Source organism: Patella vulgata, chromosome 4, assembly GCF_932274485.2.
Source record: "Patella vulgata chromosome 4, xgPatVulg1.2, whole genome shotgun sequence".
Classification (NCBI taxonomy): Eukaryota; Metazoa; Mollusca; class Gastropoda; family Patellidae; genus Patella; species Patella vulgata.
The window spans coordinates 5,582,379-5,606,878 of record NC_065882.2 but is presented as its reverse complement, the minus strand read 5'-3'; the positions used below and the strand labels follow the sequence as shown (position 1 = coordinate 5,606,878).

The following is a 24,500-nucleotide window of genomic DNA, read 5'->3' as shown; positions in this document are numbered from 1 at the left end:
TTGGTTAATTTTGTGTTAAAATCAAAAAAAAAAAAAACCTCTACCTTAGGGCCGAGCAGCTAACTCATTATATGTGACACGTTTTCAAACAACTTAAAGTTACAATTTCATATTTTTAAGTTATATTTTTAAAATTTATTAAAATAAAGCCTTAAAATAGATGGTATCCATAAACCGTCCTACTTGTTAAAGAATAATCCTATTAATCCTATAATTCACTATTGCCAGCTGAGAAATTGGCAAAAATATCATTTTCAACGTCAAATTCCAACGTTTGAAGGTAGCTAATGCATGGAGGCAATTGTGTTATTATTTCCTGTGTCAATGATTTGTAAGGGTGGGAAATAATACCCATGGTCGTATAATAGTGAGTTAATAACCTATTGAGCAAAAGACATAGAAATGATTATGTTTTGACTTTCTTAGAAAATATGAAATTGTCGCTTTAAACCTGCCAGTCTTCATCTGGAGATGGAGACCGGTCTCCCAAGCTGTATTATGCGGTGGCTGGATAAAACCAGACTTTTATTTTATAAAACTAATGTCTAAGTGAAACTTACCTTTCGTTATCAAGTACAACACATAGGTCATTCACTGTATTGATCCGTAAAGGAAAAACTGACCCGAAATCTTAAAAGGGTTACGTGTGCGGATAAGCCGTTTTGACGTTCACGTCCAAACGACTCAATATTTTGAGCTGAAAATTTGAGACACGATAAATACACCATTCCTCTATATTTTGGCGCTTAAATTTCAAACGTACTCAGTCATTGTTCAAATTGTTCAAATCGGTATAGTCCCTTTAAAGCACCTTGCATTTCGCAATCCTTCCCTGTTGGCCCCAAAAAGTAGAACGTTACGCCTTTTTTCATGTCACATGTCTAGGTGTGTGTATGTATTAATATCAATGTACCATAAACCCAATACTCACTTCCTTAATTAAACATACATTATGCAAGAGCTAAATCTGCCTATTGCAAGGTCTTTCTTTAGACCTGAAATGTTTTATAACCTATTAATTAGACATTAATTAACTTATCCAGACCATAATCAACTCTAGATGGCATCGCTAGCCTGCGATGTTTATTGGATTAGGTTCCGATTTCCTGTTCGACTTCCATTCTAATTTAATCATGTAGCAGATTTAGCTCTTGCATAATGATTGTTTAAAATATTGTTTTAGTATATAAAATGTTCACACTGGCTAAACTGTCCATTCAGAGGTCCATCAAAATGTTGTTTTTATTTATATTTCAGAAGATTATAATGGTCATCTAAATACCCGAAAGAAATATAATCGGAGGATGTAACATGTTCAAATTGTTCTAAATGTCGGTTTGTTGCCCAGATAAATCGGTTTTCTGATTAGCGTTTCGCCCAAAAGTCAATTTTCTGTTTCGGTTGTTTTTTTTATGAAAGATAAACAGGAAAATATTGAAAAGAGTCGTTGTAATGGTTTATGGCAGGAAATATTATCAAGGGCACGATACTTCGTCACCCATTTATTTTTAAAACTAAAAGTTAATAAGGAGTGTCATTCGTGTTCACAGTTCATTTTTGGGGATATGTTATTAATAACGTTTCAACGTTTATAAACCACATTTACCGGGTAAACCTGATATTAATGGTATTATACTACAGATCAGCTTTGTGCGCTGGTTTAATGGTTGTTACTCTGTGTTCTTGGCCTGAGACCTAGAGTATAACGTTACCGTACAGGCCAGCTTTGTGCGCTGGTTTAATGGTGTTACCTCGTGTTCTTGGGCTGAGACCTAGAGTATAACGTTACCGTACAGGCCAGCTTTGTGCGCTGGTTTAATGGTTGTTAAATCCCGTGTTCTTGGGCTGAGACCTAGAATATAACGTTATCGTACAGGCCATCCTTGTGTGCTGGTTTAGTGGTGTTACCTCAACCTCATGTTTTTGTGGTAAACCCTAGAGTATAACGTTACCGTACAGGTCAGCCTTGTATGCTAATTCTTAATCTTATGTTGTTACTCTGTAAGTCAACCTTGTGTATTAATCTGTAGTTAAACAGTGCTTTCATGGAAGTTAACGTTGTGTGTGCTAAAAGCGTAGTTAAACAGTGTTTTCAGTTTAACGGTATTACTCTGGAAGTCAACTTTGTGTGCTTAAGCGTAAGTTAACAGTGTTACTCTGGAAGTAAACTTTGTGTGCTAAAACGTAATTTAACAGTGTTACTCTGGAAGTCAACTTTGTGTGCTAAAAACGTAATTTAACAGTGTTATTCTGGAAGTCAACTTTGTGTGCTAAATCTTAGTTTAAATAAATTATACATCATCCGGCTATATACAACTATCAATGGATCAAAATCAAATACTTATTCTAGTTCTAGCTGCCACGGCAGCGCTTGTTACATACAAGCTCACTAATTTTAACAACCCCCAGGATGTAAAAAATGCGATTCCTATCTACAACACTGGATATAAAAAGACTCCAAGAAGGGGAGATAATTCTGTGAACACTGGAGACGTCTGGATGAGAGCAGCAACATCTCCCAATTCAAGTATTGAGGTTTCAGATAATCTTCAGAGAATTTTAGAGAAAAAATATTCCAGATTTCGGTATTGTCATATATGTGAGGTATGTATGACCACACCAGTAAGATATTAAGAGAGAGAGAGAGAGAGAGAGAGAGAGAGAGAGAGAGAGTTTAACGTTCACTCGACACAAACTAGGTCATTACGGGACTAACATATAGTTCAATTTCATTTAGCCGTGGGAGGAAACCGGAGGACCCTGAGAAAACCCACGAGGTTGGACAAACGATCCTACTTTTTGTCACGTAAAACCGGGAATCGAAAAACCATACACTTGACTCAATGACAGATCTTATGATACAACGCGCACACGCCCCTCCTCCCCCCCTGACCATACGATCCGGAACCATTTACAGTATTAGAGTATTAAATATTTTGTGTATATGGCTTGACTACCATCTGGGAAGACCCTTGTGGCTCAGTGGGGAGCAAGACGCTGGCTCGCTAGTCTGGAGGTCTCTGGATCGCCTCTGGCTTTGTTTCCACTTCTCTGTGGTACAGGACAGCTGTCTAGTCGTTCGGATGGGACAGGAAACCAAGGTCCCGTGTACACATTGACATGCACGTAAACGAGCCCTTAACAGATGGAATTCGATGTAAGAGTAAGTCATAGCGCCACTGTCCGGGCAAAAGTTCACTCATAACAGACCAGTAGGACGTTAAATCCCATTTCATTTTAATTCGACAACAATATGGACTGCCCTCGAGATTAAAGGAGCTAAATCGCTAATATTGGGGACCTAGAAATTGACACAAATGGGTCGCAACGTAAATAAATATGTAGTATGAATGTATAAAAACTGATTTACATTCAATCGTTTCTATTTTTACTCTAATTTCTAATCAGTTATGTTCGGCGAAATACGCGAAGAGTCCCAACTGAATGGCAATCTTTTGGCGTCTGGTTATTCACCGATAGTATTCACCTGTAGGGTATGTTTAGCCTCGTTCATCGAGTTGCTTCATTACAATTTGCGATCGAAAGCATTCTGGCACGAGCTTCGTGTGCCTATTTTAAAATTTTCATTTTGTCTTAAAAAATTGGATACCAGAAGCCCATCTTTTCACGGTAAGATAACAACACCATATTGTCCTACTTTGGGAAATTGTTATTATAGAATTGACCTGTCTCTCATTCTAATATATACGTTATGACATTAGGGACAGATTAACGTATGTTAATTATTTGGTTTTAAATTTCAGGAGATTATTCAATTGATCAACATCCACATCAAGAGCAATTCTACATTCCAGTATTTTCGAGCACCTGCAGTAGTTCTGTGTAATAGAGTTTCGCCGCTAGCTGGATTTGATCATTCTATATGTAATGGAATTATAGATACATACGGCCCACCGGTAATATATCTATTATGTTAAACACAAATTGTATGATATGCATGTTCATTCGAAAGGTGGAGGAGGCTATGTTCGGGCGTTCAAAATGTTTTCTTTGAATTCAACAAGTCAATATTGGTTCTTTTTAATGAATGCCAGAATTTCTTTTAATGAACAAAAACCCTTGTAATTATGCAAGGCATTTTAATTTTTTATTTGTTTTATTTCAAGTATTATATTTGTATTAATAGCTTTTATATGTGGCCGATCAACTCGTATTAGACCCGCACACAACTTGTAAAAAAATGAGTTTCTGCGTTCCTAAATTAATTACAAATCAACAATCGTCCAAGTTTCACAGTTTTACACAAGACGAACCACAAATTGAAATAGTTGACCCCATGTCACCGAAAATGACGTCAACCAAGCCATCAGAGAGAGATAAACCTACGGAGACTTTAAGGGTTCTACAGATTTCTGACATTCATGTAGACAAATTTTATAAACCGGTAAGTCCCGTTTTATATTGTCACGTTAATCTACTATTGAAAATTTAAAGCGGAAATTTCAAATTTTTAAGTTATATTTTTAAAATTTATTAAAATAAAGCCTGAAAATAGATGGTATCCATAAACTGTCCTACCTTGTTAAAGAATAATCCTATTAATCCTATAATTCACTATTGTCAGCTGAGAAATTGGCAAAAATATCATTTTCAACTTCAAATTCCAAAGTTGGCTGAACACATGTTGTCAATAGGAAAACAAGGGAGGTAATTGTGTTATTATTTCCTGTGTCATAGATTTTTAAGGGTGGGAAATAATGCTCATGATCGTATAATAGTCAGTTGATAACCTACTGAGCAAAAGACATAGAAATAATGATTTTCTCCCGCGTCTATTTTCGGGGGTCTCGGTGCTGTAGAGATTAAATCACTGAACTAGAAGGCCATAGAATCCGAGGTCCACCCGCGTACTCATTGGTGTGGGTAATTTTACAAAACTAACAACTGTTTGATTTTAGTGTGATTAACTTCGCGCCAATATGGATGACGAGTGGCTAATAGTTTAACGCGTGCGCGTGAAATCATAAGGTCTGTCATTGAGTCAAGTCGCGTGGTTTCGATTCTCCGCCAGTACGTGACAAGAAATATAGTCGTATGTCCAGCCTCGTGGGTTTTCCCCGGGTCCTCCGGTTTCCTCCCACTGCTACAGACCCCTACGCTCAAGCGAATTATTGAAATATAATTGAGCCGTATGTTGGTCCCGAAATGAACTAGTTTGTGTCGAGTGGACGTTAAACCCCATTTCTCTCTCTCTCTCTCTCTCTCGCAAGGGGAGCTAAGTCATCAAAGTTAGGAAATGAAATGGGGATTAATGCCCTACTGTTTTGCTCCGATTGGACTAATGAAACAGTGTGCTATGAGGGAAATTTTGCCCGGACAGTGGTGCTACGGTCTACTCTTATATTGAATTCTAAATAAGGATTAGGCGTCCTTTAACGTGCACTCTAGGAAAACCCCTAGACAGCTGTCCGTACCAGACCCTCGGTTCTGCACCATTGACAAGGGGAAATATCGCCGAGACAATTCCATAATCAATATACTTTAGAGGTGTAAATCCTGTTTCGAACCTGACTGGTGATGACCTAGGCAGTTCTTCGGGGGTTTCCCCTAGTCAGTGGTCCAGAACGAATGGTCTGGGTAAGGAAAGCTTCTGGTCATTCGGATGGTACAAAAACGAAATGAAATAAAATGGGGTTTAACGTCCTACTGTTCTGCTCCGAACTAGGCTAATGAGAGAGAGAGAGAGAGAGAGAGAGAGAGAAATGGGGTTTAACGTCCACTCGACTAACAGATGGTTTAATTTTATGTCCATAATTCGCTTGCGCGTAAGGGTCTTTAGCAGTTGGAGGAAACCGGAGGACCCGGAGAAAACCCACGAGGTTGGACAGGCGACCCTATTCCCTGTCACGTACAACCGGGGAATCGAAACCCCGCCAGTTGACTCAATGACAGACCGTATGATACAGCGCGCGTGCTAACCATTCGGCCATCCAACCCCCCACTGGGCTAATGAAGTCGGGCATATTCCATACAGTGTGCTATGAGGGAAATATTGCCCTACGGGCTACTCTTATATCGAATTCCAACTGTCAAGGGATCTTTCACGTGCACGCCAATGTGTACACGGGAACTCGGTTTTTCGTCCAATTAGACAGCAGTCCTTGCCAGACCCTCCGTCCTGCATCACTGACAAGGGAGAGCCACGCAGGGATTTGTTATTTTATTTTTTTTTTTTACCAGGGTTCCCCGTCAAATTGTGATATTTTTCTTTGCTGTCACGAAGATGTCAATGGAACGGTAAGTCTCACTGATTTTATTTTTTGTAAACAGGAGGGGGGTTGGGGTGGGGACGGGTGGTGATTGCCTGAATGGTTTAGCGCGAGGACGTTAAATCGCAATGTCTGTCATCGATTCCCCGCTTGTACGTCAAAAGGACTAAGGTCGTCCGTCCAACCTCGTTGGTTTTCTCCTTTTCTCCCGGTCCTCCCGTCGCTAAAGACCCCTACGGGCAAGTGAATTATTGAAATACAATTGAACAATATGCTAGTCTTGAAATGACATAGTTTTGTCGAGTGGACGTTAAACCTCATCTCTCTCTCTCGTTTTGTAAGCAGTTACATAAAACAAATACATCCCATTTTTGTTATGGAAAATACAGAAACATTGCAAAAGAAAACAATAACAAAACAGGATGATATTGTAATGGTGTGATAATCTTCCAGTCGCTAATATAATTGTCGCCTGTCCAACCTCGTGGGTTTTCTTCGGGTCCTCCGGTTTCCTCCCACTGCTAAAGACCCCTACGCGCAAGCGAATTATTGAAATAAAAAAACCCAAACAAACCAAAAAACCATTATGTTTGTCTCAAGGTGATCTAGTTTTTGTTTTGTCGAGTGGACGTTAAACCCTATTCCTCTCTCCCTCGCTAATATATTTAATGTTTCTTATATTAACGACTTTAAGGTCAACTGGCTAGGAAGTCGTTAACCTCACTCGGCAAACCTCGGCATATTCCTTTACTCTACATCTAGCCTGTATGACGTTAAGTGATATGTAGCTACGCCTATACAATTGCGATGCGCCACTGGTTTACTTATTAGGAACACTTGCCGCTTCTAAAACCAAGTTCTCAAAATTGCGTCGTTCGCAGAGTGTGTAGAATTTTCAGTGCAAAGTTGTCCTTGTTTGAAAAAAATCAGATAAACAGCTTCAGACTTTGAAATATTTGTATGATAAAACATTGTTCAAAGGCGTCGTCATGGGCAACGCCGTTGGTAATCTGGGAACTTGAAAGTAGTTCCAATGGCGGACTTCGTCATACCGCCGAGGCTAGATGTAGGGTACTGGAATCTGCTGAGGTTTGCCGAGTGTCGTTAACCTGTCACTACTTTTCAAGCCGTCATTGGGTAACGACGTTAATCCCATCTATTGTTTTTGTTGATTTATTATATTGTTTAATCCTTTCTTTATGCATTGTTCATCTATCGACATGTCAGTTTTATTTACAACATTTACTTTTATCCTATTATCTGATTTTCCTTAAATATAATAAAATTTGCACATTGATGGCAGTCACTAGTTAGGATCCATTACTAAGTGCAGTAACTGTATGATGATATGTATATTTATGATCAAGTATATTATGAGAGATTATATAAAGAGCTGACAGTTCTCACTATAATAGTTAAAAACTAGATAATGTAAAGGGAATTTGCTGAAAATTTCGGTTAAATTGATCCACCCTGAACCGCGATTTTAGCGGTTGAATTTTCGCCCTAGCCTCGATCATCATTACTAAAGTCTGTGCGATAAAAAAAAACATAGTCTCGATTATCCATTTAATGATTTAATTGTGAACAGGAAATCGGAACCTAATCCAATAAACATCGCAGGCTAGCGATGCCATCGAGAGTTGATTATGGTCTGGATAAGTTAATTAATGTCTAATTAATGATATAGATAACAATTCAGACCTAAAGAAAGACCTGCAATAGACAGATTTAACTCTTGCATAATGTTTGTTTAAATAGTATTGAAGAATCATTCGAAGTCTGTTATATCCGGAGATATAAAATATCTAAAATATTTGTGTTATTTATAAAAATTTGGAGTTACCACTTTATTTATTTATGTAAGTTACCATGTACATTTTGTTTATTTATGTAGGAGCCAGCTGGTTACTATGGTGAATATAACTGTGATTTACCCTGGTGGACCGTAGACGTTCTAGTAGACTCGATCAAACAGATAGAACCACCACCAGATTTTATCATCTATACAGGTAGACTCGATCTTCTGCTTCTTTTAAATGAAGGAAATGAAATGAAATGGGATTTAACGTCCTACTGTTATGCTCCGACTGGGCTAATGAAGACGGGCATATGCCATACAGTGTGTTATGAGGGAAATTTGGCCCAGACAGTGGTGTTTCACGTGTATGCCAATGTGTACACGGGACCTCGGTTTTTCGTTCCACCCGAACGACTAGACAGCTGTCCTTGTCATGCCCTCCATCCCCCATCCTGCACCACTGACAAGGTCCACAAACCAGGATAATAAACAAGAAAACACGCCATACATTGCACTGTGAGATCAGTTTTGTCCGGACAAAGGGTCAAATAGTCAACGGCGTCTCCATTTATTCTTCGTCGAAAATGGAGCATTGTGTTTTAGTACCACGTGAAGGACTAGAAGCCTGCCAGATATGTACTTTGATTTTACTCGTAGACGTCAAATGTTACCGTTATGTCGCAATACAAATATTAAGTGGAGTTACTTCCCTTGAGATACGTATGCCTGTCAAATAAGACCCCCACCCCCCATACTATATAGTCTAGGTGATTGAGGCCAACTCAGACCGTGGATTAATCACGTGGCACATGAATGCGGTTTAACATCCTAAATGAAGACAAGGGGCGTGGGTGGCTTGGCTGCGTGACCAAAAGGTTAACGGGTGCACGTTGCATCATAAGGTCTGTCATTGGGTCAAATGGCGTGGTTCCGATTCCCCCGTTTGTATGTTGGGTCGCCTCGCCAGCCTCTTGGGTTTTCTCCGGGTCCTCAGGTTTCCTCCCAGTGCTAAAAGACCCCCTACACACTAGCGAATTATTGAAACATAATGGAACCACATGTTAGTCCCGAAACGACCTACATGTAGTCTCTCTCTCTCTTCCAATCAAGCGATACTATGACGTCAAGAATGTAATTAAGGTATATTAAGACTATTAACGACCGTTGTATATATTGTATTAAAAGGTGATTCCCCACCACATGACGTATGGAAGCAGAATTGGAAAGGTCAGTTGGCAACTGATAGAGATGTTATTGATTTTCTCAACGATAGATTTGATGGTATCAATATATATCCTACATTAGGTAACCATGGTAAGCAAAACACACTTTCATATTTACAACAACTGTTTAATTTTCACAGGGATCCGCGGTGACTCAATGAGTAGCACGTTGGCTCGCTAACCTGGAGGTTCCGTGTGCGACCACGGTGTCGGCCGAGAAAATTCATCAGGATTTAAGGGCGGCTTAATCCACATTAATTAAGAAAAGACAATCAGAATATCCCGGCTTAGATTTAAGGGCGGCTTAATCCACATTAATTAAGAAAAGAGGGTTATAGACAGTCAAAATATCCCGGCTTAGATTCAATTGGATTAAAGGCTCAATACCACTCTTGTTGTAACTGAATAATATGTCCCAATCTATATTCTAGTCAACAAATTGTACTATTTTACAATATTCCAATTAATTGATGATACAAATTTCATCTTAACACACCTAATTTAAAAAATTGGAAGAATTCAACTAAATGGTTTGAAAAGCCTGACGTAAAGCTTTTCAAATGTGACCTGGATTTAAAAATATTTTTGAACCCTCTGAACAAGTAAAATAGGATGTAATGGATAATTTACACAACAGGAAGGACACTTAAACATCTAGTAGTTAAAATAAGGCTATTATTTATTTTCTGGAGATGTCAAGCCAGCAAGAGTGTTATTGTCCCTTTAAAAGAGGCCCATCAAAACGTTATATATAGGTGGCGTTGGTTTGTTTTGATCTACTACATGTTTGGCGCAATATAGCCCGGTTGGTGCTGACGTGCCATAAAACAACATTCATCCCATTTATATCAATCATAATTACTGAGCGGAACAATCTGATTAAAACACAGATCCTATTTCGTTTCGTTTTTTATAGTTCAAAATTTCGTTTTACTTGTTTTCACAATACTAGTATCTGAAAGAGTTGTTATATAACCCGCGTTCTAATTGATGTGAGGGACCAGCCAATGAAACGGTGTGTTACGGCGAGTTCTTGGCGTGCGTTGCACGGAATTATGGGTATCCCACTAGAAACATCAACGTTGATAAGTTAATCAGATGTCTGACGTCATAGGGTCGAAAGCCGCTCGTATGACCTCTGACGCGACCTTCCACTACAACCGGTGAGATCTTCATGTAGTAGAAGACATCGAAACGAAACGAAATTTTGTGAATCAGGGGCCTGTTTCACAAAATTTTAACTAAGGTAAAATCCAAATTTTAGTAATTTGATTGGATAATATTAGATTGATTCTAGTGCTTAGCCAATCAAAATTGAAGTATCTACTAAAACTGGGATTTTATCTTTAGTTAAAATTTCGTGAAACAGGGCCCTGTATTTTAATCAGATTATAAACGGAAATAAACTTAGAGATTCAACTTTAACAGTAGTCGTGTCCAACCTCGTGGGTTTTCTCCGGGTCCTCCGGTTTCCTCCCACTGCTAAAGACCCCTAAGCGCAAGCGAATTATTGAAATGAAATTAAACCATATGTTAGTCCCGAAATGACCTAGTTTGTGTCGAGTGGACGTTAAACCCCATTTCTCTCTCTCTCTTTTTAACAGTAGTCGATAGAAATAAACAATGCCAGCTGTAAATCATAAAAAAAAACATAGTGCTGCCATATTCCTGAAGCAATGGTCCGAGAAATCCCTCTCTGGCCATTGCTGGATTGACTTCTGATACTTGAGCTTTTGAGGGAGTTTGTCTATTCTTCCCGTTCAATCAAATCTATCCCCAAGCACAGCAACATGACAGCCCGTCGTTTAATCTGGGTTCTTCCCTAAAACTTTGGACAGTGATTTAAGGTATTAAAAACGGTGAAAGTATTGTTCGTCTCCAAACAGTATTGTTTACATTGTTTTCGATTTGATAGCCTCTTTTGTCACGCAATTAGTTTTTTCTGCAATATTCTGCTATGCACTGGTTAATTGGGCATAATAAAATCGTGAGTTATGACGTACGTTATGTAAACATATTTGGTCCAATTTGGAGCTCTGTTTTAAGCGTAATGCTTTTGTAACGCAGTTAGCTATTGGTTGTTAATCGGACCATTGACCGGTCATAATTTGGAACAGAAATTTGCTTTCGTTAAAGCAGTGTTTAGTGGGGTTAGGTATAATCAAACGAAACACTGCGAGGTGTATGCCTGTAAATGTATCAGATTTTTTTATAATATATTCTGTGTGTTTTCTATTCAGAATCATTTCCGGCCAATCTCTATTACTCACCATTACGAGATTATCAAGTAAATATACTTTATTTATTTTCATTCACCAACCTATTAACCCATGGTTGACCCCCTAATCTTCCAGCTTATTTGGGCCTCGTATTTATTTTAATTCACCATCCTATTAACCCATGGCAGACACCCTAATCTTCCAGCTTATTTGGGCCCCGCATCTTTAACTCTAAAAAGCAAAAAACAAAAAAACAGGTTGCATGGACCCGTTCTTTTGGTCGACCCCTTTTTGGGAGAGCTGGGGTGCCTGACTGGGTTTTAAATCGGGGCACCCATTATATCCCCGCTTAGACCTTTATTCATTAAGGGTGCGGGTGGGGGTAGCTCATACTCGTTTTATCATAAGGCCTGCCATTGAGTCACCTGGCGTGGTGTCATTGTACGTGACAAGGAGTAGGGTCGCTTGTCCAACCTTGTAGGGTTTCTCCGGTTCCTCCCTTTTTCTCCCACAGCTAAAGACCCCTACGCGCAAGCGAATTATCGAAATAAAATTGAACCATGTGTTAGTCCAAAAATAACCTAGTTTGTGTCGAGTAGACGTTAAACCACATCTCTCTCTCTCATTTATTACAGATTTAGAACACATTTTTATTTTTCCCGATCGCTAGCAGCATCAGACGTTCAGATAAAAATAAATCTTTGGGGTCCAATTCGTGACTTAATTGTGTCTAAGTACGGTGCTGGTTTATTCTCGGCAACACGCGATCAGATATAGAAATAAGTGTTCTTGGTCGAAGTTGCAACCCAATTGAACTCCAAGGGACTTGTCGATTAGTTCAATTCTTAAAGTAGCTAGGTCTCTAACTCAATATCATCCAAAGTCTTCGACATTGAAAACACGAAATATTTGTCAATTTAAATCATCACTGATGTTGTGATATTACCCTGAAAAATCGGCTTCCGATATCTAATATTTAAGATAAAATAAATATTTTACCATTGGTACACGAATCGTGTACCGTAATGTATTTCGGCGCCATTTGTAACACGGTACTCGACGAACGAAGCCAGACATATTCCACAAGTCATGTCAAACTGTGACCACATATTCTTATCTGGAGAGCATGCGCAATAAATACTATCGGTGCAGACTGAAATAACCTGGCGATAGAGAATGCCATTGGATTGAAACATCTGGCGTATTTCGCCAAACATAGCTGCTTTGAAATTAGAGTGACAACAGAAACGATTGAATGTAAATCAGTTTATATACATTCATATTACAGTATTATACGCGTTGCGACCCATTTGTGTCAATTTCTAGGTACCAAATATTAGCGATTTATCTCCTTTAAATACCGTGATGTTTTAATTTTGGACTTTGGACAATAAGTATGATGTAAGTTGATTCAATAGATCTCGCGCCTTCTAAATATTAAAGAACCACGCTGGCTCGGTTAGTTTGATGCAACGCGCACGCGCTATTTAACAATTCGGCCATCCACCCCCACCCTCGCCCCCGTTAAGTATGGCCCTAGCTCACAAACAAAGATCTCAATTTCGATCCCAGTGTTGACCGAGAAAGTGCCTTTGCCCTTTTCCACCCTGGTATCCTCTTGTCATTGGTGCAGGACGGTGGACCAGGCAAACGAAAAGGGTCTAGTTGTTCGGGTAGTGTAAACAGTCAAGGTTTACCCAAAATGAAACTAAATGGGAAATTTTGATCTTGCAGCGGCACACCAGCCTACTCGTATATCGAATTCCAACTGCCAAGAGATCTTTTACGTGCACGCCAATGTGTACACGGGGCCTCGGGTTTTTCGTCCCATTCGAACGACTCTACGGCTGTCCTTGCCAGGCACCCCTGATAAGGGGCAACCAATCCGGAAAATCTCGATGAACTTCCGCGGCCAACACCGGGAGCGAAACCCCGACCTCTGGGCTAGCGAGCCGACGTCTTACTCACTTAGCCACAATGGCTCCCAACTCTGTATAGAGTATTTGATAAGGTATAATATATGAGGAGTCCAGGGGAAGAACGGATCTAAGTCACAGTTTTGTCTTTTCGCATAAACAGACTTTTGGACGAAAATGCTTGCCGCGAACAGAACAACGAGTGGGTTTAATTACAACTTCAAAAGGATGTTTAATACGAATCCACTTCCACTTTTCAGCCAAATTAAGGTCAAATAAATACGATGGACTTGTATTTGTCCGGGTGGCCATTTCAGAAGGCCCTTGGTTCGATGTGACTTCGATCGTTTTTACCTCAAAATTGATTGTTCCACAGAAAGTTTTTCAATTTGCTACCAGATAGCGCCATTAACTGAGGTTCGTTGAAAAGGTGGCTTAGATCGTTGTTCCCGGGGCTCTTCATATAATATATTTGGTGTTCGTGGGAATGGTAACCATACACTGTGACTTGGTGGACTACCAATCCCGTCTATGAATAATCCAGGCCTTATTAACATTGCAGAAACTGAACAAAAGAAGCTTACATCTATGGAAGAAACTATTTCCCTTACCAAAAGATCAGAAGACTAACATCAAAGAAGCCGCCTATTATACCGCCTTGGTTAAACCAGGTCTTAGGATCCTTAGTTTTAATACAAATTACGGGTAAAGATAAATAAATATATAAATGGGGTTTAACGTCCACTCGACACAAACTAGGTCATTTCGGGACTGACATATGATTCAATTTTATTCAATAATTCGTTTGCGCGTAGGGGTCTTTAGCAGTGAGAGGAAATCGGAGGACCCGGAGAAAACCCAGGAGGTTGGACAGGTGACCCTACTTCTTTTCACGTACAACCGGGGAATCGAAACCACGCCAGTTGACTCAATGATAGACCTTATGATACAATGCTCACCCGCTAACCATTCGATCACGTGGCTAAGTGGGTAAGACGCTGGCTCGCTAGCCTGGAGGTCGGGTGTTCGATCCCTGCATTGGCCGAGAAAGTTCATCCAGATTTTCCGGCGTGGTTCCCCCTTGTCAGTGATGCAGGACGGAGGCCCTGACAAGGACAGCTGTCTAGTCCTTAGGATGATACGAAAAACCGAGGTTCCGTGTATATATTGGAATGCACGTAAAAGATCCCCTGGCAGTTGGAATTCAATATAAGAGTAGGCGATAGTGCCGCTGCCCGGGTAAAATTTCCCTCGTAGCCCAGTATAGGAGCAGAACAGTAGGACGTTAAACCCCATTTCATTTCATTTCATTTCATCCCCCCCCCCCCTATCTAAGGAGGTTGAAACCGGGTTATTGAAGACGAGAAAATAACAAAATAGATAAATAGATAATCAATAAGAGTGAATGAAGACGGGTTTACATCAGGTGGAGTGTTATGGGTGTCATTTTGCTATTTAAAAGTAGGTGTTGTCACCACATACCGTACAGTCGGGACAATTTTCGCTTCTATACTGAAAATTCCCGACATACTATAATCTATGGCGGCACTCCCGAGGAAAATGAAATATTTTAGTTTTAGTGGATATGTGAATTCGACCCCCCCCCCCCCCACCATTGAATTATCCCGAGAAACAGAAATCTTTAGACGTAAATATTCTTAGCACCCTCGCCTCCATCCCGGTCCAATTCTCTCTCGCTCGCTCTTAACTGTTTATGCAAGGGACAGGGGGTTTAAATACTGGTTAAGTATTTTCCCCAATCCCATTCAGCTATACAGAATAAAAATATTATTTATAAAAAAAAAATCAACAAACTGTATATTTTTCTTGTTTAGGTACACGTTTAATTTTTACGCTCTACTGAACTGGAAGAACCCAACTCTAGATGCCCAGCGAAGATTTATGAAAAAGACTTTGACAAAGGCAAAGATTAACGGTGAAAAGGTAAGTGACTTTACCATATATGGTACCCATGACGTCTTAACCTTGACTTGTTTTTAATAATGTGTCCGGGGCGGATCCAGGCAATTTTTGCAGGAGGGGGTTTGCCAGGTTCCTGTTCAGGAAATTTGATAGTTGACAAATACATGATGCCATGATCGTCCCCAAATTACGTAGGCACATTGAGGTTTTTAAAGAAAGAAACCCAACATCCCGTTTGATTATGAATTAATAGGGTCACATTGCGATTAAACCTTATTGATGCAAAGCATTAATTTTGATACCACATATGCCTATATCATTATCTCGTCCTTTGAATACCCATCCGATCCCATCTTCTGATGATAAAGGATTCGCCCCAGTTTGTATGAAAACATGAGATGCATGTGCTATAATATATTCCAGAAGTAAAATGAAACCTTTTTAAGAATGGAGCCGTCCTTGGTTTAGCGGTAACATTTTCCCAGGATTTTAAATTTCAACCAATGAATAGGCTGCATTCTAAAAATATCTAAAGATGTTTCGTATTGTGAATAAGAACCAAAAGAAGTATATTGTAACCATTCAATCCCTGGAAAACAATTGGTCATATCACTAGTGTAAGTGCCATGGGGTGGGACACGTGATCGAACCACCCACTCCTCTAAAATATAATATAAGTAATAAGTAATAATTATTATTCACGGAATATCTACCAGCAGGGCAACTGGCTCTGTTAGATGGTCCAGGGATGGAGGAGGGGGGGGGGCACCATTTCACAATTTAGTAAGGTCCTCACCTCCACTGATTCACGCTTGTACCGCATCGTGATATAATTTGTTTTCATGCCACAGGTTATAACAATTTATTTTCATGCCACGTGTTATAATATTTGTTTTATGCCACGTGTTATAATAATTTGGTTTTCATGCTACAGGTTATAATAATTTGTTTTAATGCTACAGGTTATAACAATTTATTTTTATGCCACAGATTATAATAGTTGTTTTATGTCACGTGTTATAATAATTTGGTTTTCATGCTACAGGTTATATTATTTTTTTTATGGTAGAGGTTATGTTATTTGGTTTTTATGCCACGTGTTATAATAATTGGTTTTTATGCCACAGGTTATAATAATTGGTTTTTATGCCACAGGTTATAATAATTGGTTTTTATGCCACAGGTTATAATAATTGGTTTTTATGCCACAGGTTATAATAATTGGTTTTTATGCTACAGGTTATAATAATTTGTTTTTATGCTACAGGTTATAATAATTTGTTTTTATGACACATATTATAATATTTGTTTTAAATGCTACAGGTTATTATAATTTGTTTTTAATGTCACAGGTTAGAATAAGCTGTCATGCCACAGGTTATAATAATTGTTTTATGCCACAGGTTATAATAATTGTTTTATGCCACAGGTTATTATAATTTGTTTTTATGCCACAGGTTATTATGATTTGTTTTTATGCCACAAGTTATAATAAATCGTTTTTATGCTACAGGTTATTATAATTTGTTTTTATGCCACAGGTTATTATGATTTGTTTTTATGCCACATATTATAATATTTGTTTTGAATGCTACAGGTTATTATAATTTGTTTTTAATGTCACAGGTTAGAATAAACTGTTATGCCACAGGTTATAATAATTGTTTTTATGCCACAGGTTATTATAATTGGTCATATACCACCTGGTGATGTACCTAATACTTTTGATGAATATGGTCAATTCTATACTCAACTGGTTACCAATTACAGTGACATTATCGTTCTTCAGTTATTTGGTCATACCCACCGTGACCAGTATGAAATGGTAGGTTCAAATGTTACATGAAATAACAGAACAATCTCGCGACACACTGGGAATTAGCTCAATCTGATTAAAACGCAGATCCTATTTCGTTTCGTTTTTTATAGTTCAAAATTTCGTTTTACTTGTGTTTACTACACTAGGCCCTGGAAGTTTTGTTATATAACCCGCGTTCTGGATGATTGGAGGGATTAGCTGAATTGCTTCAATGGCATTTAGTAATTGAACTGGCTTAGTTTGATTCCCCGGTTGTACGTAACAAGCGTATTGAAATAAAATTAAACCATATGTTAGTCCCGAAATGACATAGTTTGTGTTGAGTGGACATTAAATCCCATTTCTCTCTCTCTCTGTTGTCAGATTGCATTGCCCTACCTAAATAATAAACTGGTGTGATGGATATAGGTAGGATACATAGAGGATAAATAGGTAGATTTTAAACATGTGACCCTCTCCCACAAAACCAGGCGTTTGTCGCACAACTTCATTTTTTTACTACGGCCAAACTCCAGATGATACGACAAATTTAAAAAGAATTGCATTTTTGGAAAACTTAGGCTGTGGACTATTCAAATATGTTGCCAGCTCTATTTTCATAAATATGACCAAGAGACTGGTTTTGTGGGAGCAGCTCATATATTGTTGGCAAAGAAATGAAATGGGGTTTAACGTCCTACTGTTCTGGGCTAATGAAGACGGGCATACGCCATACAGTGTAGATTTTTCTACGCGCTAGCGAATTATGTAAATATACAAATTGTACCATTATGACATGACCCCCCCCCCCCCTCTCTCTCTCTCCCTCTCTCTCTCTCTCTCTCTCTCCTCCCCCTCTCTCTCTCTCTCTCTCTTTTATTACCGGAATCAACCATTCATGAATAATTTCTCCCAGTTAATCTTGACCAGACAATAACTAATTACTTTGAATTAAGAAAACAAAATCATCAAAACATTTGATTAAACCGGAAAAAAGTGATGTCTATAAATGGATTTCACTTGTTTAGTTATATCGTCTACAGAATGTTGTCAAGTTTTCAATTCAATGAAATGAAATGGGGTTTAACGTCCTACTGTTGTGCTCCGAACTGGACTAATGAAGACGGGCATACGCCATACAGTGTGCTATGAGGGAAATTTTGCCCGGGCAGCGGCACTATCGCCTACTCTTATATCGAATTCCAACTGCCAAGGGATCTTTTACGTGTATTCCAATGTATACACGGGTCCTCGGTTTTTCGTCTCATCCGCAGGACTAGACAGCTGTCCTTGTCAGGCCCTCCGTCCTGCATCACTGACAAGGGGAACCACGCCGGAAAATCTGGATAAACCTTCTCGGCCAATGCAGGGATCGAACACCCGCCCCCCAGGCTAGCGAGCCAGCTGTTGGCAAAGATATATTAGATATAGTTATCAGTACACCATAAATCGATTTATTACATATATATTAAAAATACCTTTAAATTGCTTTTAGATTTTACCAGATCCAACGGAATCCATCACGTCAGGTGTTGCTTTTATAGCGCCATCTGTAACAACTTTTATGGGTCAAAATCCAGCTTATAGAATATATCATCTTGATCCAGTAACTTTTGTACCTGTAGACTACGACCAATATTACCTGAATATAACAAAAGCTAACGGTAAGGTCAAAATTATTAAAGAGCTCTGACCCTAAAAATAACTAAAGCTAACGGTAAGTTATATACTAATTAAAGGGCTAGTTACACGTTTAAACTACGACCAGTATTACCTGGGCATAACTAGAGCTAATGGTAAGATATACATAAAGGGGTAGTTACACGCTTAGACTACGACCAGTATTACCTGAGAATAACTAGAGTTAATGGCAACATATACATTAAAGGGCTAGTTACACGCTTAGACTACGAGGGATATTTGCACCTTTAGACTCTGACTAGTATTTTAAGTAAAATAATGGTAATACATTAAAGAGATATGTACACCTTTAGACTGACTAGTATTTCCTAAATATAACTGAAGCTAATGGTAAGACATATATTAAAGGGTTATTTACACTCTTAGACTCTGGCCAGTATTTTAAGCAAAATAATGTTAATATATTAAAGAGGTATTTGCACCTTTAGACTGGCTAGAATTTGCTAAATATAACTAAAACTTATGATAAAAAATATATAGTAGGCCTGCAGCCAGAATTCTAGATCTCTTAGAAACACTTGCATCTCCCATATAAACAAACAATACATTTTTGGGAAGCTTATAACACCAGGAACAAAACAATTCTGAAGTTGCCTAATATTGGCGAAATACCCGATGTCTTTATCCTTGGCCAAAAATAGTGCATGGGTTAAATTTTTATTTAAACAAAAATGTCTGAAACATAAATGACATGGCTTCACAAGGAATTTTGGAAATCTATTAACGATTCAAAGAGTTATCTCCCTTTATGTCAAAATGGCAGTAATTATTGAAATGAAATGGAGTTTAACGTCCTACTGCTCTGCTCCAACTGGGCAAATGAAGACGGGCATACGCCATACAGTGTGCTATGAGGGAAATTTTGCCCGGACAGCGGCACTACGGCCTACTCATATATCGAATTCCAACGGCCAAGGGATCTTTTACGTGCACGTCAATGTGTACACGGGACCTCGGTTTTTCGTCCCATCCGAACGACTAGACAGCTGTCCTTGTCAGGCCCTCCGTCCAGCATCACTGACAAGGGGGGGGGGGGGCACGCAGTAATTATTGATAACAGTATTTCGTTTAAACAATATTTTAGTCAGTAAACTGAATCGGATTGAAGAACAACCAAGGGCCAATATAAATTATTTCCAAACAGTATTTCTACTAGTTTAGCTGTAAACCTATGTCCAACCTCGTGTGTTTTCTCCGGGTTATCCGGTTTCCTCCCACTGCTAAAGACCCCTACGCGCAAGCGAATTATTGAAATAAAATTGAACCGTATGTTAGTCCATCAAATAATATCGTTTATGTAAATGGCGTTCAGTGTCCTGATGTATATGTATGAAATATTAAATCATAAATAAATGTTATTATTTGATGTCTACAGATATAACAACAGAACGCAAATTTGCGCTCTGTTGTTATCTCTATGTCCATCAAATAATAACATTAATGTAAATGACGTTCCGTGTCCAGATGTATATGTATGAAATATTAAATCACAAATGAATGTTTTTATTTGATATCCACAGATATAACAACAGAACGCAAATTTCAAACGCATAATTCGGTAGCCATTACTCCTTTATAATCCGCCTTTGTCAGGTTTTTATTTTAACAAATAAATCACTATGATGCAGGAAGTTTCCAGAAAATTATAGTTCGTCTGTTAGTGGGGATTAATGTCCTCTATCACCGAGGCTGATATCACGACAAATGTTTCTAAAAAACGCTTGCCAGCTTAGGGCAGGAAATACAGGGCTAAAAAGGAAATTTGCAGCCCTCATTCCCTTCGCCCCACTGTTCTACTCCGACTGGGTAGGGGTGGCACCAACAACATTGTTATACCAAAGGCTGTATAATGTGGATAATGTGAGCAATAGTCATTTTGAGACAAGTAATCTGCTGTCTATGTCTCTGGACAGGTATCCAAGGCCAGGAGGTGAATTTTATCCAGACGTGACCTGCTTATTATCGATATGCCTCGTGTTTTCGCCCCATACGAAACGCTAGACACACTTACTTTGCCAGTCCCCATACTATTGATTTGCTCGGAGCACGCCGTGATTCGAACCAGAATCCTTATAGTCGCGAGTCCGGTGTGGTGATCGCTCGACCTCTGTGGTCCCTATGACTAATAGAGACCGGGACAATATAAATTATATTGTTTATTTACAGCGGATCATAATCCCGTAGTGGAGAAGTTATACAGTGCTAAAGAAGAATACCAATTGAAAGATCTCAGTCCGCAATCATTCCTAGAACTATCCAAACGGTAAGTATGGTGGCTGATTGGTATCATGGCTTGATATCGTGGTGTCGCTCTTCGTAAGGCGACAACCCAACAACGCGACATCAGGACATCACGGCATTTTAACCCGATAACGCGACATCCCGACATTTTAACCCGACAACGCCACATCACGACATTTTAACCCGACAACACTACACCACGACATTTTAACTCGACAACGCGACATCACGACATCACGAAATTTTATCCCGACACCACGACTCAAAGACAACTTGACAACTCGACATCATGACACCACAGGTTGTCGGGTTATCGTGGTGTCGCGTTGTCGGGTTAAAATGTCGTGATGTCGGGTTGTCGCCTTATAAATTGCGACATGATACCAATCAGCCACCATAGGTCAGTCCGTCCACCATTGGATTTCACCACAAGAAAGCCATACACAATATCTACACACAAGAAATTGTCTAATTATGGAAATGACCAGTGAGAATATCCACGGAACACTAACTGGGGAGAATCAATTTGATTAACATACATAGGTCAATTTCGTTTCGTTTTATTTACGATTCAGTGTTAAAATCCGAAACGAAATTGTAATCAAATTTGCTGGGTTGTGTCGATAATTTATCAGCAATGCCAATCTGATTAAAACACAGATCCTATTTCGTTTTGTTTTTATAGTTCAAAATTTCGTTTTACTTGCCTTTACTAAACTAGGATCTGGAAGAGTTGTTAACATTGACGTGTTCTGAATGATGTGAGGGGTTATCCAATGAAACGGTCTGTTACGGCGAACTTTAGGCGTGTTTTCGTTTCGTTTTTTTATAGTTCAAAATTTCGTTTTACTTGTCTTTACTATGCTAGGATCTGGAAGAGTTGTTGTCATTCACGTGTTCTGAATGTTTTGAGGGGTTAGCCAATGAAACGGTCTGTTACGGCGAGATTTAGGGGTGTTTTGCACGGAATTGTGGGTAATCCACTAGTAACATCAATGCTGATTTTTTAATCAAATGTCTGACGTCATAGGGTCAAAATCCGCTCGTATGAACTCTGACATCGAAAGTATAGAAAAACGAAACGAAATATAGATCTGTATTTTAATCAGATTGCAGCGATGTCTATTTCGTGCAACGTGGCGTCATAATCATGCACCTGTGTTGATGGGGGTGAGGGTGGGTTCAAGGTAGGTTATTTCCGAACAAAAACAGTAATTTGTGATAATCAACGACAATAAACTGGTAAATTATTATTTATTCTACACACTCAATCTTTTCCTTTACAGATTTAAATCCAACGAAACTTTAGTTCAACGTTACCTAAGAAATATGTACGCCGGAAGTGATGCAATGGGCGACTGTGATATTGGATGTAAGCATATAACAATTTGTGAGACTTTGTCATCCAGTCTTACAGCGTGGTTAACATGTGTTTCAAGTCTTAATATATGATATGATATTAATTTTAACAAGATCTGCCAGGCAGATATGAAAGCTTTCATATTCACGGTCACTTCCTGTCACATGTCATGGGTTATATAAAGAATCACAATAAGAAAAGATAATCATTAAAATCAGTCAAAAACTAGCGAAGTTCATGCGATTTTTCACCCGTAAACATCTTTGTCGGCACAAAAAACGTCAAAGGCAAAATTCGAAATTATGACATTTTAAAATACCAAAAATTTGACCCTGATCCCGGCTATTGGTAATAGCAGACGTATTCTTCAGACTACGGCCTATTGTGTTCATTTTCACGTCCGTTAACGTGGATTCTTCTCTTTTTCATAATCATTTCAAAATGGTGACCATAAATTGACCGAAATCAAAATTCGGCTCTGAACGTTTTTTAGGCATTCCTTCAAGGATTCAGAAAATATAACTCCCATGTCTGTAAGTAGAATATCGCTAAAGCCTTAGGGATTTTTCACGTTTCAAGATGGTGGCACTTCCGGTTCGATTGATAGACTTCAAATTTTGTGTACTCATCAATAATGTCTTAGCTAGTACAGAGAAAAAAATCAAGTCAATCTGACCTATATTAGTAAGATCTACTTACATTACAAAGTTCATGAAAATTCTGCAAATATTAAAGAAGTTGTCAAGTTGGTCTCAACTTCCGGGATGAAATCACAGCGACGAATTTTCGAAATTCAAAAATCTGAAATTGTAGATGAAAATGAAGTTTGTCAAGGTATTTAAAGAAAAAAGAATTAGTAAAATAGGTCAAAAATCCACAAAGTTACGAATATGCATCGTCAGTTTTTTCGTTCGTACATTTCAGTGATTTCGAATTCGTAAAACGTTTGGAAAATATATTTATGCAAAAGCCATCACACAAATGGGTGTGTGTGTGGGGGGGGGAGGGGGGGGGGGGTAGGTCAAAGTTTCAGTAAGCTTTCATATATAATATGAAAGCTTAATTAATTAATTATTCATTTTTTATTCATTCATTTAATTATTTGTTCATCATTGTAACTGGATATTTCTCCACAGACTCCACGTGTCCAAAGAATGAAATCAAATATATATAATTAATTAATGAATAATATATTCATTTTATGTATTTATTCATTAAAAATCATTTTAATATTTCTAAATAAATATGTCTCAACAAATTTAATGTACATTAAGAATGAAATGAAAAGAAGCAAGTATTATATAGGTTCCGCTTATTTACATTAGACCAGCCTAAATAAAGGAAGAGTCCCGGGGAAGAACGATCTAAGTCACTTTTTCAATGAACCCCAGTTAATGGTGCCATCTGGTAGCAAATTGTATAATCTTTCTGTTGAACAATCAATTCCAGGTAAAAACAATCGGAGTTACCTCGAACCTAGGCCCTTCTGAAATGGCCCCCAGGACAAATACGTCCATCGTACCCTTTATTTGACCCTAATTTGGCTGAAAAGTGGAGTCAGTTGTTGTACTGGTAATGGTGGTTCGTATTAAACATCATTTTGAAGTTGTAATTAAACCTACTCGTTTTTCTGGTCGCGTCAAGCATTCTCGTCCAAAAGTCTGTTTTGCCTTTTATGCGAAAAGACAAAAATGTGACTTAGATTGTTCTTCCCCTGGACTCTTCAAAGGCAAGCATACACCGTGCAGTCTGATATGTCGATTGGATGGCTGAATGTTTAGCGCGTGCGCGTTGTATCATAAGGTCTGTCATTGAGTCAACTGGCGTGGTTTCGATTTCCTGACTGTACGTGACAAGGAGTAGGATCGCCTGTCCAACATCGTGAGTTTTTTTTCCGGGTCCTCCAGTTTCCTCCTACGCGCAAGCGAATTATTGAAATAAAATTGAACCATATGTTAGTCCGAAACTGATCTAGTTTGTTGCGAGTGGACGTTAAACCCCATCTCTCTCGCGTGTTAGATACCTACATTGGCCGAGAAAGTTCATTGGGATTTTCCGACGTGGTTTTCCCTTGTCTAGTCGTTTGGA

At 38.7% G+C, this 24,500-nt stretch overlaps 1 protein-coding gene across 1 annotated transcript; it reads left to right on the top strand.

Moving 5' to 3' along the window:
* The first annotated feature begins 1,996 nt into the window (after positions 1 to 1,996).
* Positions 1,997 to 23,408, top strand: LOC126817369 (sphingomyelin phosphodiesterase A). The gene is made up of 13 exons (XM_050544312.2): positions 1,997 to 2,604; positions 3,765 to 3,917; positions 4,148 to 4,405; positions 6,202 to 6,258; positions 8,128 to 8,242; positions 9,217 to 9,345; positions 11,495 to 11,541; positions 13,952 to 14,094; positions 15,225 to 15,333; positions 16,991 to 17,137; positions 18,606 to 18,774; positions 20,978 to 21,074; positions 22,339 to 23,408. Exons 1-13 carry the CDS (start codon positions 2,323 to 2,325, stop codon positions 22,502 to 22,504), a joined length of 1,872 nt encoding a protein of 623 aa, XP_050400269.1. The 5' UTR covers positions 1,997 to 2,322; the 3' UTR covers positions 22,505 to 23,408.
* The last annotated feature ends 1,092 nt before the right edge of the window (positions 23,409 to 24,500 follow it).